This window comes from Triplophysa dalaica, chromosome 25, assembly GCF_015846415.1.
Source record: "Triplophysa dalaica isolate WHDGS20190420 chromosome 25, ASM1584641v1, whole genome shotgun sequence".
Taxonomy (NCBI): Eukaryota; Metazoa; Chordata; class Actinopteri; order Cypriniformes; family Nemacheilidae; genus Triplophysa; species Triplophysa dalaica.
Window position 1 is genome coordinate 2,063,903 of NC_079566.1, and position 18,247 is coordinate 2,082,149.

The 18,247-nt window shown below is 36.6% G+C and overlaps 1 protein-coding gene across 2 annotated transcripts; it reads left to right on the top strand.

The window, feature by feature from the left end:
• Positions 1 to 8,885: 8,885 nt before the first annotated feature.
• On the top strand, positions 8,886 to 11,617 carry tbxta (T-box transcription factor Ta). 2 transcript variants are annotated; one of them, XM_056741700.1, is made up of 8 exons: positions 8,886 to 9,070; positions 9,440 to 9,704; positions 9,781 to 9,915; positions 10,019 to 10,080; positions 10,191 to 10,252; positions 10,363 to 10,536; positions 10,684 to 10,804; positions 10,912 to 11,617. In XM_056741700.1, the coding sequence occupies exons 1-8, from the start codon at positions 8,886 to 8,888 to the stop codon at positions 11,168 to 11,170; spliced, it is 1,263 nt and encodes a 420-aa protein (XP_056597678.1). In that variant the 3' UTR covers positions 11,171 to 11,617. The 2 variants fall into 2 exon arrangements, with proteins under 2 accessions (XP_056597678.1, XP_056597680.1); XM_056741702.1 differs by lacking the exon at positions 8,886 to 9,070 and adding an exon at positions 9,303 to 9,343.
• The last annotated feature ends 6,630 nt before the right edge of the window (positions 11,618 to 18,247 follow it).

Below are 18,247 nucleotides of genomic sequence, written 5' to 3' on the forward strand. Positions count from 1 at the left end.
TCTGTTGGTGTAACTCATATAGTCACGTATAGTTTTACTCTTTTGGATTCACTGTGTATCCTGAGATGCCAATGAACGCTTTAGAATTTATCAGGCTATAATTATACATTTTCTCTCTATAAGAAAACTCTTTGTGTCAACTTTAATAGCGATAATTACTTCAATATTTCAAATGTTTCGTTGGGTTCCGTCAAACATTAAGAACATCTTTTTCAGATGACAACAAAACAATAAGGAACACAATGAAAACTGTACATTTGTTACATTAAAATGGCAGTGCTCACATCATTATTTTTCTGATGTAATTTAGGGTGGTCAGGCTAATTCACCCGTATTAAATGATCCTATATTGTATACAGATTCTCTGCAATATCATTGGATACCAGAAAGAGGCAGAATCTGCGCTGCAGTCATTTCTGGATCTCTGCCGAGAAGCTTGTGTCACATCTCTCTTATAATTCTCTCTGACGGTTAGCAGAAACTAAATGTACATCAGACGCTGTGTGATTGTGGTTGGGTTTATGCCTAAAGACATAAAGCTGGTAAGTGGTTTTAAAAATAAGAAGTCCAGTCAATGTTCCAGAGTTATTAGATTACTGTCAAAATTTCTCTTCCCAGAAAGTATCTAATCTAAAAAGATATGAAACGGCTTATTTAATTCATTCAAATAAATACTAAATAACTACATAAATTATTCTCATTAAAATTTTGATGAGATTTCCACTATTGAATAAATGACACAGTAGTTAAATTACATAAGAAGTAACGGTGTTTAAATTACAGAAAAATAAGAGTAATCCCTTACTTTACTTTATCAAGAAAAGATAATAAAATTACAGTAACTATTTACACCCGACACTGCCTATATTGTTGATGTACAGTACAAGTGGATCAGACGGTCAGAATTTGAGAAACAGACCTCAGTGATCTCACAGGTGTCTCCTCTTGAGAAAAAAACTAAACATTGCTTCAAAGTCAACGGTTGCCATATATTAAGATATTCTTATCCAGATCTTTTCAGTCGGAAGGATACGTTTTGCTATCAAAGTTTGTTGTTTAGCTTAAAACTCTTTGCCACAATTTGTCTCGCTTGTCTCTACTTTTATTCCTCCAAAGCAATTTAACAAAGCAACCCTAAGAGTCTCAGAAGTGATTGTAGACTCAATCACGTTTTCTGAGCTATTCTGAGACTGACAAATGTATAAAAGCATCTGCTTAACCATGTAGCAGCTTTTTTTACTGGGGTGGCATTTTACAGTTCATTTCAGTTTTTGGACACTTGAAGCTCAAAGAGAACCATGTCTTCATTTCTAGATCCCCTGACTGCACTCGAAGCATATCAGGATGTATGCTGCCCAAGAAGAACAGGACGAACAGCCAGAAAAAAGGTAACTAGAGAAGGACAGAGAAATGGAGAGAAGCTTTCAGAGATGAAGGGATGTCAGAAGAAAAGGGGTAATTACTGGCCCTTTCTTATGGAAATGCTAATGAAGTAGGAGAGAGGCCAGCAGACAATGGGGGCTGCAAGCGGGTCGAGCGTCCCCATGTAAACAGCTTCCTGTCATGGAGCCATTTAGCCCTCACTTTTACTGACTAACAAGACATCTCCACGCCAACTACAAAGAGCCGGTGCTCATCAAAGACACCACAGCCACACCAGAGCTCCTCAGCCAGGTTCATGGGACGCAATCAGAAGAGTCGAAGGGAGTCCGATTTTTGACGAATAAAAAATATCCTGAAAAGACATAATGAGCAGAATTTTGTTTCAGCAGAAGTGATGTTGAACAATGTCATAGCCTAGGAAGCAGCATATGTTGGTGTTTCTGTCCTCAGCTATATGCTTACAAGAGATGAACTCTGGATCTCCAACGGTTTGTTAGTTGCTTCAGCAATGGCAGAAACACATTTACTTTCCCAATTTCTTCTGGTCACACTTTACACACTTAATACAAGTCACACTTGCAACAAAGCTCCTGCGCTCACCAAGAATTACAATGACAGGCCATCAATTATCAAGTACATCCTCTTAAACTGTATCTTGTCGCTGTCCTTCTGAAAACATTGTATGTCCAAACTCAGGAAGTGTAATGATTTCTTTCTTCCTTTTAGAAAGACAGAATTAAATACCTTGTTCTCAAAGTTGACAAGAACATTTAAATACTCTATATCGGTCACCTATTTGTAAATCCCAGTGACAGACATGAAGGGTGACTAATAATAATGATTTACTTATTTAATGATTAAAAAATAAAAATCACAAAATATGGAAAGGTTTCATATTCATGTATTTAGAGTGTAAATACACATGGTCGATTCAATTTTGGGATAGTGAGTTGAGTGCTACCATGACAAAATGAATGATTTCATGTCATGTCTCTGAACTGCACAGAGAGAAACTTTACAGTGAATTTCTGACTATGTGTTTCGTTCAGATGCTTTGTTGGAACATTACAGATATAGAACGATTTACAAAAGATAAAAGGAAAAAAAGATTAACAAACAACTTAATTGTTGAGAGAGAATTTACATTTACAATTTGAGTTTTTTTAAGGAAACACAAAATATAGTATATGCACAAAGTGTGTGTTCTCCGAATATACAAAAACCAAACAATACACAACACAAAATAATTAAGATCTTTGTTTAGTGCTTTAGGTGAGGTGTCTAACTGAACTGAGCAGAAATGTAAATAAATGAGATTCTATTACAGTATTCTCTTTTCCTGTGTCAAATAAAGCCAATAATCTCTGTTAAATATATGCATGTTATTTAGTTTTATATGTTGGGGAAAGCATTTATAAACATCTTTGTAACTATGAAGCAACCAACATTTTAATTATTTTATTTAAAAAATCTCCAAAAGTGTCCCCCTTCTACATTGATGTTTAAGCATAAGACCAGGAGTTACAGAAAACGTAATGTTTGATGTTTTTGTGAACAACTTGGGTAAGAATTCAAGCATAAATGTCTGATCATGAGCTACAACAGCAGAGCTGGCCTGTAGGGGGCGACTGTTCAGGTATCTGTGAAGAGGCGGAACACTCCGGCCCACTGCTTTGGTAAAAGATGTGGGATTAGGGGGCTGTATCTATTGTCCTTTAATGAGTGGCTTTGATCTGGGCACAGAGTTTAGTGTTTGTACACCTGGGTCACTGCGGCCCTTCAGTAGGTCTGGCTGAGGGTGGCTAACACTGCTGGTGGGTGGGGGCTGTGGATGATCTGCACGGGGGTAATGGGGGATATCCAGCATCGTGCAGGTAACACTTCTCAGTGAGCCACTGTTGCTGGCGTGGGAATGCTGTAAAAAAAGCCCTGCTAAGGGCCCTGCCCCCTTTGTTTGCCCTGGTTTTACGGTCTGCTGGCCCCCAGCTCCTATATGGACCCCAGACTACACAGACAGACGCAGGGTGCAGGCTTCCATAAATGATAGCAGGATCTGCTACTGTATCAGATCTGTCTGTCAAGCCAAGTTGGGTCTTTCTTAAATCATGTCATGAATAGCGAATTAATTTAATTTTAAAAGGAACACATTGAAACCTTAAACTGACAACCAACAGCGAGATTTGTGATGCAATTCATGTTACAGTATTGCGATGTACTGCCAGGCAACTGCTTTCGTGTTTTTTTATTGATACGTTTTTTTAACTAGATTAGATATAAATTACACACACAAAAATAGCTAAAACATAGCAAACAGTCATCACTGTTTCGACATTATGATATACACACATGCATCTGATTGAATGACAACACAAATGACAACTAAAAACTCGTGTGCATTTGAGTTTTAGCTTCCAGGAGCTCAACTAGAGCATTGTTTTAGTGAAAGGTTAAGGGTTCAACTCCCAGCAAACACATTAACTGATGAAAAATGTATTACATGACTGCACAATGAGTCATTCTGGATAAAAATGTCTGCCAACTGCATACATGTGAATGTAAATCTATAATTTATAAGGTTACTGAAACTGTGACCGATCGAACGATTTTACATTACATAACAAAAGCCTGATATGTATACGTTTTACATATCAACTGACTTACTGGCATATTTTAATATACGAAGAGCTCATTTGCAAAAACAGATGACTCCTTTTTTAATGTGATTTCATTCTTATTATGGTGTCAGTTAGTTATTATTACTTAATCAATACAACCCAACTTCAGTTTGGTATTATTTAGAAAACAGAATAAAAACATGCCTTATTTTGCATATGCATACTATTTTTGCTTAAAATAGTCTACAACGGCCTTTGTGTCACACACGCTGACAGAATATAATACTTTCAGTGTTAAACGGCCTTTCAGTGTGAACAGGAACACATGCATGTATTTAGCATGTAGCTCTAAGTTGTCTCATTGTAACATCATTGTTTCGTGAGTGTTTCCAGTTACAGTGCATTTAAAATAGCTTTGTTTGCATTCAAGTATAACATCATTATAATTCAAATGACCTAAAATCTACATTCGGACATCAAAATAATGCAGCTGAAATATTAAAAAAGAGTGCCTGAAACTTCTTTCAATTTTTTAAATTTGTTTTATGTAATGCTGGTCACACAAATCTTTAAAAAATTCACACTCTCATTCCTTGTTACTGTTGATGTCATATAATTATTCTATTTACATTTAAACAACCGTAAAGTTTATTTAAATACATGGATCAAAATTGTACGTTGTGATATGGATTATATAAATGACATCAATGGCAGCAGTTTTATATTACCCAGGCTAAGTATTCGAACATCTTTTCTTATATGCTCTAAGATCAATCAATATCAGTGAGCAAAACTTTCAGAAGGTGCAGAAAGATGTGATAAGTTTTTATCCTTGTGACTTTGTTGCTGGGCAACCTTGGAATACGCTGTAAATCACTCTCTCTGCCTGACCTGTGTGCACCAACCAAATTTAACACCGATGTGAGATGAACAGATTGTTTCTACGCCAACAAACTTTATCCTAATATTAGATATAACTGTTTCCCCAAAACATTCCGATAATTATTAAAACTTCATTATGCAGACAACATCTTATGTAACAGCAATATATCCTATTCATTAAAAAAAAGGAAAGAGACAAGTTGTAGCTAAATCTTATTTATAAGACTTCGTGGGCCGGTTTCACAGAGAAAAAATTTGCTTAAGCCAGGACTACCCTTGTTAAATTAGGGTATTTAAGTCACTTTTAAAGAAATGCCTTAGATAAAATACATTACTGGTGTGGATCTTGAGACAAAACAATGACAATGACATATTTAAAGAAATGGCAGGACTATTTATTTTCAGTAAAGACAGCTCAAACTTTCATTTTAGTCTAGTTTTAAGCCACCGGGTATGTGTGCGTCTCTGTATAAAGCTGCCATTATGTCGTTCACAAAATAAATACAATTCCTAAGATAAAGTTTGTAATTTGATTGGCTTAGAACATGAAAATAAATGTCAATGAGTTTTTTTTATACTTCTGTGTGACAATATATATTCCCGGTTTCACAGACACGTTTTATCTTAAATCAGGACTATGCCTCAGTTGAATGAAGATATTTATGTCGCTTTTATAAAATGTCGTAGACGAACTCATTACTGGTGTGCATCTTGACACAAAACAATGGCACTCATATATATTCAACTGATATTTCTGGGCAAGTTGTATTCAGGTAAAACACGTCACACATTCATTTTAGTCTGGGATGAGCCTTAAGTCTGTGAAACCGAGCCTTTAAATGATCATAATACTTAAGTATCAAAAGCAGGCAGCTACAGTTACTTATTTTGTATATTTACAGTAAAATAAAAACTGAAAACATGTATTTATGTGTTTTATACGAATTTAGTACAATTTAGACCTTGTTTAATAAAACATTTAAAGTTTAGACAAATGTATTTATATTTTTGTGTGGATTATTATAATATCAATGTATGTGACTATCCTCCTGAAAAGTGGCAACACGCTGCTGTGTATGTCTCCAGAGTTATTTCGAAGTTTTTCTATAATTTGAAGAGAAAATCATCAAGACTTTGTTTTTCTTTAATAAATTGAAATACTGTCAAAATACACATTTCAGTGTGTAAACCCTCCAGAAAAACGTCCAGAAGATTTTCTCTCAAACAAACACTTTCAACCACTGCTTGTTGACTGGCTGTCTGGCTATTTCTACTGCTCTCACCTTACTGTGTCTCTACAGGATGAAGTTCATCAGAACTTCTCTCTCCCTCATTAACATCCAAAAGGTTTGATGTCTACTGTGAGGAGGGGTCAAAGAGAGAGAGAGAGAGCGAGAGAGAGAGAGAGGGGTGGGGAGGGGGGAACAATTACTGCACCTCAAGTCTTTTTTATCCTTTTCAAAGGACAGGGTGATTAGCAGAGGAAAGTTTAGATTTCCTGAACTTGAAGTGGAAACGCAGCAGTGACAGACGATCTCAAGACTCAATCCACATCTGACTAAGGGGGTGGGGTCTCTCCACACACACGCACACACACACACACACACACACACACACATAAGCATACACTGTACTGTTTCAGTCTACCCCAAAGCAACACCTTTCTACTGTTTTAAAGCTACAGTTATAAACAGTCATTAAACACAATGCCAATAGCTAGTTTCAAACTAACCGGACTCTGCTTTGCATGTAATGTTTTGTGTTCCATTCTTTAAATAAGGTGGACGTAGTTACTGTCATGTTTAGAAAATAACAAATAAATACAAATAAAACATAGAAAAATGTTTTGACGGGGACACTATAAAATAAATCCTAAATGAAACAAGCTCGACTGATTTGTGCCATAATCATTATCTATATATTAAAAACGTTTTGTTTGTAGTGGGGCACGTGTATCTTGTGCCTTTTATTTTCCAAGAGCTGACTCATGTAGGCTGGAGAAGAGAAATGTGGAAAATATGCATCCTCTCTTATAACTGTCCTTTTGTGAAGCACCAGCCCTCTGTAATATTTCTCACTGAGGTGAGAGTGTTCTTCTGCCAGAGAGAGGCAGCATCTCTTAACCCTTATGTCACCACATACAACCTCTCGTTGAAACCTCGCTCCCACACTCCTGGTCTCATCGCTGCCAGGAAGGAACGTTATGAAATGTTGTGAGCGCGTTTGGAAAGGGAAACACTCTCTAATCATAATAAGAGGTAAAAAGGTAGATCATTATCAAGTGATCATACACCAAATACACTTGTTTTGGGCAGTGTTTTGTAACTCTTTTAATTCACAGTTTTTTTCAAATCAATGGTGGATGGACATGTACAGTCAGAAGTAGCTCTGCTTGACTTTTATAATGAATTTCCTTTTATATTCGTCCATCTTTATCACCAAGTTACCTTTGGGTTGTTATTTCCATCTTAAGAAGATTCATATCAGTTATGGTTACTGTGGATCATCTGTTGAGTGAGTCGGTTATATTCTCACTTTGAAGTGTCTGAGTGTGTGTGTCTCAAAGGATGAAACAGAAGCTCAGGATAGAGAGGGTTGTGACTGATGACTGTTTGTTGCTCTGTAAATCAGCCAAAGGCAGTGAAAAGGTGTGATGGCCCTTTACATTTACAGCTGCTCAGAGGAGAGGTCCACTCAACTCCAAGTGCATCAGAACAACACTTAAAAACCGACCAGTTCCATCCTATGACAATCTCGGCCACTTCCTATCCATGTAGTAAGCTAATAAAATGTGTATAAATGAACGTTTTAGTTTTCCCAAACCATGTAGTAACAATGGCCATTCAAATAAATTGTCAGATCTTGTACAGTATAAATAAGCAAAGTTAAGGTGATATAAGCTTAATAGATAACCTTTGATGGTAATATTAAAATTTAAAGTAAAGATTTCAGAAAATCAAACATTTACGATAAAAAAAGTTAAATTTAATATACAAACATATGCATGATTTTGATATAACTGTTGTTTAATAATTCAGTATTAAGTAATTCATTTAAATTTGAATTAAAAAGTTGCATACAGATTACTAATATTAATTGCATTAACAGCGGAAGCCAGTCCCATAGATTACTTTAAACAGTTTAAGGATTTTTTTGGACTCAACTAGATTAAAGAAATCCACATTTCACTTCTAGGCCATCACACTTCAGTTGAGCACAGCACACAGGACGAGGGAATGGTTGTATTCTAATGGCCCGTCTCCAGTAAACACGAGCTTTCTCACATGTGTATCTGGGGAAACAAAAGATTAGCATTATTCGCAAATATACAACTGAGTTCAAAGGCACCGATGGAGCAGACACCGTCTCTCGTCCTTCTTTTGTTTCAAAGACGAGCTTGCGAATAGAAAAACTTTGGATATATATCGCGGTGATACATACTATAATGACCAATGTTTTACGCTAAATCGTTTTACACCCGACACGGTTTAAGACAAGTTCTTAAAATTTGTTGAAAATGAAAGAACAAAACAAGAAGGTTTATAACATTGTTCCTATAAAATGGTTGCGAAAAATAAAGCGTGTAGGTCAAATAACAAAAAAATCGTATTAAATGTCCATAAATTGTATGATTATATATTTTCAGATGGTTTGTTGTTCGTTTTTTATTTATGCATTTTATTATTATACATCAAGACATGTATCTTAAACATTTTTCAGATGCTTCCAAAGCACGTTAACGCGTTTTAATGGGCCACTGCATATGTCAAGAATACTTTCCGTTTTGTGGCGTCAAATTATCAGTCGCTATTAAAGCGCGATGGGCCTGGTCTGGCGCTCCGGGTCACGCCCCGTAACAGCATGCGGTCAGTATCAGGCCTTTAAAAATGCTCAAGACGCGTTAAAGGGCAGATCGTGACGCTCAGTCAAGGCATCGCAACCCGACGGAATTTAGTGATATCATAGCGATATCGGATTTTACTCAAGGTTTATTCGATCGGAAATATGACTTCCTCCAGTCCCGACCAGCGCCTGGATCACCTCCTGAGCGCAGTGGAAAGCGAATTTCAGAAGGGCAGCGAGAAAGGCGACGCGTCGGAGCGGGATATTAAACTTTCCCTTGAGGATGCGGAGTTGTGGACCAAATTTAAAGAGCTCACCAATGAAATGATCGTCACGAAGACCGGAAGGTATGATTCGATTAAAACATAGATTTCAGGATAAAACGACTAGGACACTTTAATTTTGGTAAAATAAAATTTAATATTTTTTTGGACAAGCCTTAATGTTATGAAAAATTATACTGACATACAATTTAAGTTCAAAGGCCACGAAACGACAAATCCTGGGTCTAGTCATCCAACTGCAGGCCTTGTCAGACAAATCGCTAAGAAAAAGTTTAGCCGGCGTTACTATGGACACGCGCTCGTTTGCAGTTGATTTTATTGTTGAGTTGCAAGCAGGTTAGATATAGCTTGTGTGAATTATTCTATCCCTGTCCAATCACTTTATTTATATATATATCTTTTTGACAAACCTTTTGGCTTTTGTTTCATTAGACGGATGTTTCCCGTGCTCAGAGCCAACATCGCTGGCCTCGATCCTAACGCCATGTACTCGGTTCTGCTGGACTTCGTGGCAGCGGATAATAACCGGTGGAAATATGTGAACGGTGAATGGGTGCCGGGCGGGAAACCCGAACCTCAGAGCCCGAGCTGCGTCTACATCCATCCAGACTCACCCAACTTCGGCGCTCACTGGATGAAAGCGCCAGTCTCTTTCAGCAAAGTCAAACTCTCCAACAAACTCAACGGAGGAGGACAGGTAAGGACCTATTTTGCGCTCTTCAAAATCGTTCATTTGTGAATTTTTATTCAATTACATTATTCTTTCTTTTTAGATTATGTTGAACTCTTTGCACAAATACGAGCCAAGGATTCACATAGTGAAAGTTGGAGGGATTCAGAAAATGATCAGCAGCCAGTCTTTCCCTGAGACCCAGTTCATTGCTGTCACGGCTTATCAGAATGAAGAGGTGGGTCATTGCTATAGCGTATAAAGCCAAAGTTGTGGCCGCACTCTATATGCAACACTTCTTTTTCTTACATTTTGTCTAATTGTTCATTTTAATCTCACAGATCACAGCTCTGAAGATCAAGCACAACCCTTTTGCTAAAGCTTTCCTAGATGCCAAAGAGAGGTAAAATAATGGTTTATCATTATTTTTTATTTATCTACATATTTAGATTTGATTCTTACGTATATATTGACAAAATTACAATTTAACATGTTGTGTGGCCATGTCTACAGAAGCGACCACAAGGAAGTCCCAGATCACACTACTGACAATCAGCAGTCCGGATACTCACAACGTAAGTAAATCAACACAAAAACAAGAAATATAACAGCATTTTCATATCATGTAACATTAGGATTGTTCATACACTTGAGCTTTTCTCACATTTACATTTTTTTTCAACAGTCGGCGGCTGGTTCTTGCCCAGTAATGGCCCTATGGGTCCCAGCAGCAGCCCTCCTCAATTTAGCGCGGCTCCTGTACACTCTTCTGGGTCCTACTGTGAGCGATACTCTAGCTTGAGGAACCACCGAGCTGCTCCATATCCCAGCCATTACCCCCATCGCAGCACTACAACCAGTAAGAGCACATTGTTAGAATTAAACTTGATGTATCATTTTTGCACTCAGAACGTGATCTTGATTTAAATAATTATTTATTTATTTCTATTCATTTGTGAAGCAATGGCAGAATCGGTCTGGTATTTAATCATTCTTTGATTTTTAGATAACTACATGGACAATTCTTCAGGAAATCTCGCCTCTCATGATAGCTGGTCAGCTCTGCAGATACCTAACTCGAGTGGGATGGGCACCCTCGCCCACACCACCAACACTACCTCGAACAGGTACTTTCTTTCACATGTCCCTTGTTTTTTTCAGATAAATGCAAGGTTTTGCTGGCTGAGATATTGATTCACAGATTTAACACTGTACGTCCTGTGCCTCTCCACAGTCAGTACCCAAGTTTGTGGTCTGTTGCGGGGACCACCCTCACCCCCTCTGGGTCAGCGTCTGGGTCCATTACAGGCGGGCTGTCCTCTCAGTTTCTGCGCGGCTCTTCTGTGTCCTACTCCGGGCTGACTTCCTCTCTGCCTGTGTCCTCTCCCTCTTCCATGTACGATCCTGGCCTGAGCGAAGTTGGAGATGCCCAGTTCGAGAGCTCCATCGCCAGGCTTACAGCCTCCTGGGCACCTGTGGCACAAAGCTACTGAGATCCAGGGGAACCATCTGTTCAACCTCTGCTGTCTTTAAAATGAGACTACTCACAAGTGTTTGAAATGACTTGATTATGAGCCGAAGGTGTTTCAGAGACTGGCCAGAGCACAAATCCAGAGAAAACCGTGTAGATTCACGTAAGACAATCAGAATGCCTATGCAATATAGATTTTCTCTGATCAATATCCGTATGATCATGGGGCATGTAACGCTGTAGACAATCGAAACCTAGTGAAAGACAATCTCATTGAGCATGTATGTTTGCTTATTCTATCAAGTACAGTTTTGGGTTTAAAAAACAAACTATGGGGCCAATGATGGTGTTTAATCTTTATAAAATGATCTCAAGAATTAATAAGGTCAAAATGTGCTGTTCACTGACTTAATTGTATATGTGTGTAAATAGAAATTAACAATCGTTTTGATGGTCATATGGGAATATTGTAAGAGAGTCTCACCCTTACTTTCAGGAGACAGTTGGACTTGTTCTGGCTCTACGGCTACAATTGAAACATTTTTCGTTAAAAATGGTAAAATTGTTTTAAAATGTAACCTTGTAGTACTGTCTCCAATCTGTGTGGTAGAGAATATGTACATATCTATCTATTTGTATTTGTTGGACTCATTGTGAGTTTTATTTATGTCATTTTAATTATAAATTAAACTTCATTTTTCTGTCAATATGTTTTACTGGCAGCCTTTGTTATTCTACCTTGTGTATTTCTTGAATAGATTGTTTGTGGATTTTACCCGTACACATTTTAAAAGAGTAAAAAATGCAGAGATGTGAAGTAGTTGTTTGTATGTCAATTGACCATTTTGTGTTTTAGCAAAACGTATGTAATAAGTGTGGTTATTATAGTTATCTGTGGTTATTATTTAATAATTTAAAACACACTTCAAAAATATTCTAATTAAATTATGAATGATCTTAAAACTTTTTACAATTGAAAAATATCCTTATTTATTTTTTAATTCTCTTATGGAAAATAACCAAATACATTATTTTCACCAGAGACAGACCTCAACTAAATTTACGACAACCAGATGAAATTGAGGTGTTTTTAAGCTCTCAGACCAGAAAACCTGTTTATCTAACCACCTGCTTGAACTTAATTTAATCTTGGTTTAGCTGGTGGTGGTGGTTGAGGAAATTCCCCTTTGCATGTAAAGCGCTTTGAGTGCCCAGAATTGCGATATGTAAATGTAGGGATTATTATTATTATATATCCATTAAAAAAGTTCATAGTTGTTTCAGGTGGGATCAAGCCGTTTCAGTCATTTCAGATGCAAAATGATCTACATTCTTATCTTTATAGAAAGGTTTCAGACGGTGATAATTGTGACAATTTTGCAGCAGCAGGTGTGTGATAAATGAAATGTGGGCTTAGTGCTATAATATAGAGATGTGAACAAGTACAGAGATAGAACCGAGGCAGAGCACTCGCTCACAGAACTTTGTTAGAATCTGCAGATCTGTGTGACACATGGTCAACACATTTAACAGTTCACTTAAAAAAATAGTAGTACATTAAAGATTATTGAATAAACCGATATGGAAATTTTTTAATAATGCTGTATTTTTTTCAAATGGCAAGACACACATAAACATCAACCTCTGTTTTATTGCTCTATTTTAAATTAATGCTAACTTTGCTAAATTCTTTTTTATTAAATAATTCTTTCTTTCCCTTTTTTTGGGATATTTTCCCCATTTTACAGTTTTTGTTCCATAGTCTCTCTGTATTTTTCTTGAGATTTTTATATTAGGTGTCGTTTGAAATATCATGTTAACAAATAGAACAGCGCAGTAGTTATTTACTTCCACGCATGTGACTTAACATTGGGCTTTAAGTAGCTATATATGGCGTACAGTATTAAATTAATATAAATAGATTTAAATGTCTTTATATATTTATGTTTTCAATAAAGCCTATTTCATGTATAAACTTTATGTGCTAATCAACAGATTGATTTTTTTGTTTTGCCTTGTTAATAATTTAATATAGTTCAAAATAAACATGAAATTAAATGAAGTCTCTTTCAACCAAATAACTTGTTTCAGGTCTGGACACTCAACATACTGTGACTGGTGTTGTTGATGTCACCACTCTTTGGAGATTGGTTGTCTGGGTCCAGTGATTGAGCACTCAACACTTTGGCGTAAATGAAGCCTGTAGGGTCACAGGGCCACAAGCAAACACTCACGAAGGAGAAATGTGACAGCCAGCTGTACCGTGCAGCAACCTGTGTGACTGTACGCTGGGTTTCCCCCAGTTAAGAACAACACCTACAAAAGTCTTGATGCCCCTTTATCTTTGTTTGGAAGGGTCTAAACTTTGAGTTGAGAAGCGGCCATCAAAAGCCTTCACTAAAATACATTTATAAACATGCAGGGCTTTTATACAACAATGTATACATGATGCACTTAAAGGTGTAAAGAAAACCGGAAAAATCTGTCTCTGTTACCTTGGAATTATAAGGTTCTATCTGAATTCCGAGAAGTTTTGAGAAATTGAGCTTCAACGTTTTTGCATTAGCGCAAAAACGTTTAGGGACAAGAAGTCTCTTTCATACATGAGAAAGACAGAGACCCTAAATATATTCTAAATGTACAATATCAAAATCCTGTGTTGGATCTTGTAAAACATTAACAATAACATTTCAAGAAACACAAACAATAAAAAACATATCATTTGTTTTAAAACATTGTAGAATTGTAGAAATGTGTTTGGTACGTTTGGTAGTGCTTTCTATTACATTTATTTCATATTTTAGGATGAACATTATTTTTCTTGTTCAAGATAAGCATAAAATAGAGTGCTTAATATTTTGACTAGTGCAGATGGTAATTTTAGGTAGGAGCCAGGAGTTTATTTCACATAATGTAGGACAGATAAAATGTCTTTCTATCTATAGATAAGTGTTACAAAAGTACAAAATTTTGACAAAAATGACAGATACTTTTGGGGAACATAATTAATGTACCATATGGATGTACTACCAGGATTTCATTTTGTTTGCACGTAAATTGGTCGGGCAGGGATGTGTCCCTCTTTTCGATTTAAATTTTATTTATATGGCACTTTTCACAATTTTCATTGTCGCAAAGCAGCTTTACATCCATCACAATAAAAATGAACAAAAATAATACTAGCGGATTTTTTTTAGAGAATTTACGATATTAAGAAACATGATAATACTGCATGTTTTTCTCTATGCAATGTACACTGATGTCAATGGATTGTCAGAAACGGTCAATAATTCAATCATAGTATATTAACTTAGATATATTATTATTTGTAAATATTGTTATCAGGACTGGGAGCCTAAAATTTCAATATACTAGAACAATTTTCAATGATACCAAAACTTGCGGAAAGAATATATTTATTAAAATATGTTAAGCATGTGTGTTGTCAAACACATGTTCTTAATATATTAATGGATTAAACTAAATCACTGAAAAATCGAAATCTCCCAGTGAGTAAGCCAGTGGCAACAGTGGCAAGGAACCAAAACCCCACTTTAGATGTATATGTGTGTAAGAGTAGGGAAAGAAAAACCTTGGGAGAGGCTGGACTCAACCGGGAGAGCCAGTTCTCCTCTGGGATATCAAAATAGCACTGCTGCAACTACAGAGAATTATAACTGTAACTTGTGAGATTCATCAGAAAACATTTGCCGGGCTGGTTAGTGAAAAGACGAAAGAACTAGTGAGGATAGAAAAAAGAGATATTCAGGTCTGTCCAATAACTATATTGCAGCATAGACTGCTTACGGTGAGTTAACAGTGTTATCAGTGAGTTAGGTGAAAGCCATATTGAAGAGATGTGTTTTTAGTCTAGTTTTAAACTGATTGATTGTGTCTGAATCCTGAACCTGGCTGGGGAGGCTTTTCCAAAGTTTAGAAGCCAAGTATGAAAGAATCCACAAACTATAGATATTCTGGGAACTATTAACAGACCAGATTTCGGGACCAATTAGAGAAGTAGTTATTAAAATCTCTATGACAAATACTGTTCTATAGAGGCAGAAAATATAAATGTCAAACAATTCCTGAAATTTCCAGACAGAAATGTTAGTGATCTCGAAAGCTCTGAGTGCTTTCTTTGTCTATGTGTAGGGTCCGTACACACAGTGAGAGAGGGTTAGCCCTCATCACATCCTATACACAAACACACAAATGGCAGCCTGCCTGTGTTGATCATTATTGAGTAGGTTCTTTGGGACTTTGCCCTTGTCTTTCTGGCAAGTGTGTCTTCTAAATACGCTCAACAAAGTGTGCTCGGCACACAGGTGAGGAGAGGAAGGCTTATAAGACCCCTGGCTGTGAGGACAAATGAGATTACTGTGTTCTAAAGTGTGCTATTTGTTATTTGTCAATGGTGTCCACTGCATATGGACCTCACCAGTCTTGAGTGTGCTTGTTAACACTGCTAACATCACATGTTACTGGGAAGGAGGTATTGAAAATTATGTGTTTATCATACATTAGCTTGCAGATGACCTGGCATGTTTACTAGTCATTCTTTGCATGAAACAGAAAATGTTGAGTATATTCCCCTTAAATCTGATGTCACATCAGGAAAGCAATGTCAAAGTTTATGTAAGGTACTCAAGTATTGATAAAGTTGAATGCAGTACTGGATACGAGCACGAAATGTGTTCATTGTCAAAATTTCAGTGTGGGTTTTCCTTTTTCAAACAAGTTTCTAGACGGACTAGGCATCTAAAACCAGTGACTTCATTTCTTCAGCAGAACAAAGAAGAAGATATTTTGAAAAATGTACGTAACAGTAAACCATTGGTCCCTATACTGAAGTTTTTGGTTACAAACATTTTTTTAATTCTCTTCTTTTGTGTTTTGCAGAAGAAAATAAATCACACAGGTTTAAAAGGACGAAATAATGACAGAATTTTCATCTTGAAGGTGAACGATTCCTTGAAGCATCAGATCCCTTCCCTTCTGAGCACTCTCCAAAGCCACGCCTCCTAAAAACAGATGACTGAAGATTTCCTGCAAGAACCTTGCCTCAAGAACAACTGTTGTAAAATAAAATAAAAAAAAAAACTTTTGTGAACTAGTCCTAGTTTATTTATCTGATTGTAGCCAAACCAATGCAGCAAAATTATATGCAGGCAAAAGACAGCGACAAACAGCCATTACATACAATGTAACCCCCCCAATCTGTTATTTATAGTTTCCACGTAAAATACAAATAAGAAAACATACGGTCAAAAATGTACAATTACAGAAACGGCCGCAAATTTACAAGAAAAACAGGGGGGAAAATACTTGTATTTATTTTACAGTTTATTTTTGGCGCCCCGGCTGCCAGTAAATTTCTGTTCTTTCGGTCAAAAACTATAAAATGACAGAAAAAACCTTTTTCTCCAGCTTACAGAAATTTTATTTTTTTTACAGATTTTTCCAGTGTAATTTTATACGTCGTCGCTGTCCTTCAAAACCTCAGATTGATGACCAAATTCGCTGTTTTTCAGGAAATTAATAAACACTCCTTTTTTTAAGGATTAATTTTTGCTGTCAGAGTTGACAAGCACTTTTTAAATTCTTGTTATGTGTGACATTTTTCCAAAGCCAAGTAAAAAACATAAAAGGTCACAAACAATAATGATTTATGCCACCGAATATGGAGATACGAGGTTTGCGCAGACCAGCAACGAAACATACAGTATATACACACAAGTATGCAGTATATTGTATATATATATATATTTGTTGGTCACAATTTACGGCCAATTCACTTAATTTTTATGCTTTGTTTTTCATCAACAATTCCATTCCCAGTATCACTGCAGTCAGTGTGGAGTGGGTAAACAAAACAGTTATAATGGTGAGTCTGAGTGGAAGGGTATGTGGGTGAGTTATGGGCCCTTGCTGCCAAAAACAAGTCGTCAAGTCTGGAGCGGCCCGTCCTGGTGCTCTGTTTGCCCATCATCTCTCCTGCCCTTCACCCCCACACAAACCCTCCTTGCCCTCTGATGTCTGTGTGCCTTCGCTAATGAAGAAATTCTCGTAGCTGGGTGAGACATAACTCTTAGCTGAGCAACCTGGAGCTCTCTGTCCTAACCGTTCACCCTGGGCCAGCTCAGCCAGAGCAGCCAGAACAACCCCATATACGCCCATAGCAGCTGCTGGTGTGATGCAGAAATAACTGGATCAATCTAGTATAAACAGCATAACAACTGTATCACGCTGTAGATGGGTATTAAAACTTGTTTCAAATCCTCTTTTAAATAATTGAAGTAAAAGGTCCACATTCAAAAATCTCTGTAAAGATATTTATTATAAATAAAGGCGTTTTGAGAACTTTTCCTATTTTTTTTAATATTTTTCCCAAAGACATCAGTAACATTCCATGTGCTTACTTAAAACTAACCCTCTCTCTTTCTCTCAACAGGTATTGGTTTGGCTTTTGTCGAAACGAGTAACATTGTATTAACACCTTTTGTATTATTGCTCCTGTATGACATATTGCTTATTGATCACTGAACACTCTGTAATTTGTTCAAATACATTAATAAAAGCGTCTGCTAAATGACTAAATTTAAATGAACTTTAGAGTTTAATAGGAAATCTCAGTATTTCAAACTGTGACCATATTTTCCAAGAGGTTTGCAATCGAAGTCAGAGGCCGCAGCAGTGTGAACTCAAACAGACTGAATGCAACCTTTCTTTAGACTTTTTGAAGGACCAGTTTTATCTAAATGCTTTTAACAATTTTAATACATGAATCGTATTTCAGTTTTTAACTGTGTCTATTTTTGTCTTGTGAAAAACTGAAACCAAAATGAAGAACAATTGCATTTACATGTGATTGTTAATTGAGAACTTAATTAATAGTTTGAGTGGTTTGTGAATTCCAAATATCAAAATGGTGCAGTTTTCTAAATGATGTTCCATATTTTCCACCCTTATGATGAACAAGATGCAAAAGTTAGCATTAAGTTTATGAAACATATGTGCCATTTCACATACAACAAACACTTCGCAAGTTTGCACGAGCTAATGTAAATGACAGTCTGAAGTAAAATGGTAACTGACACTC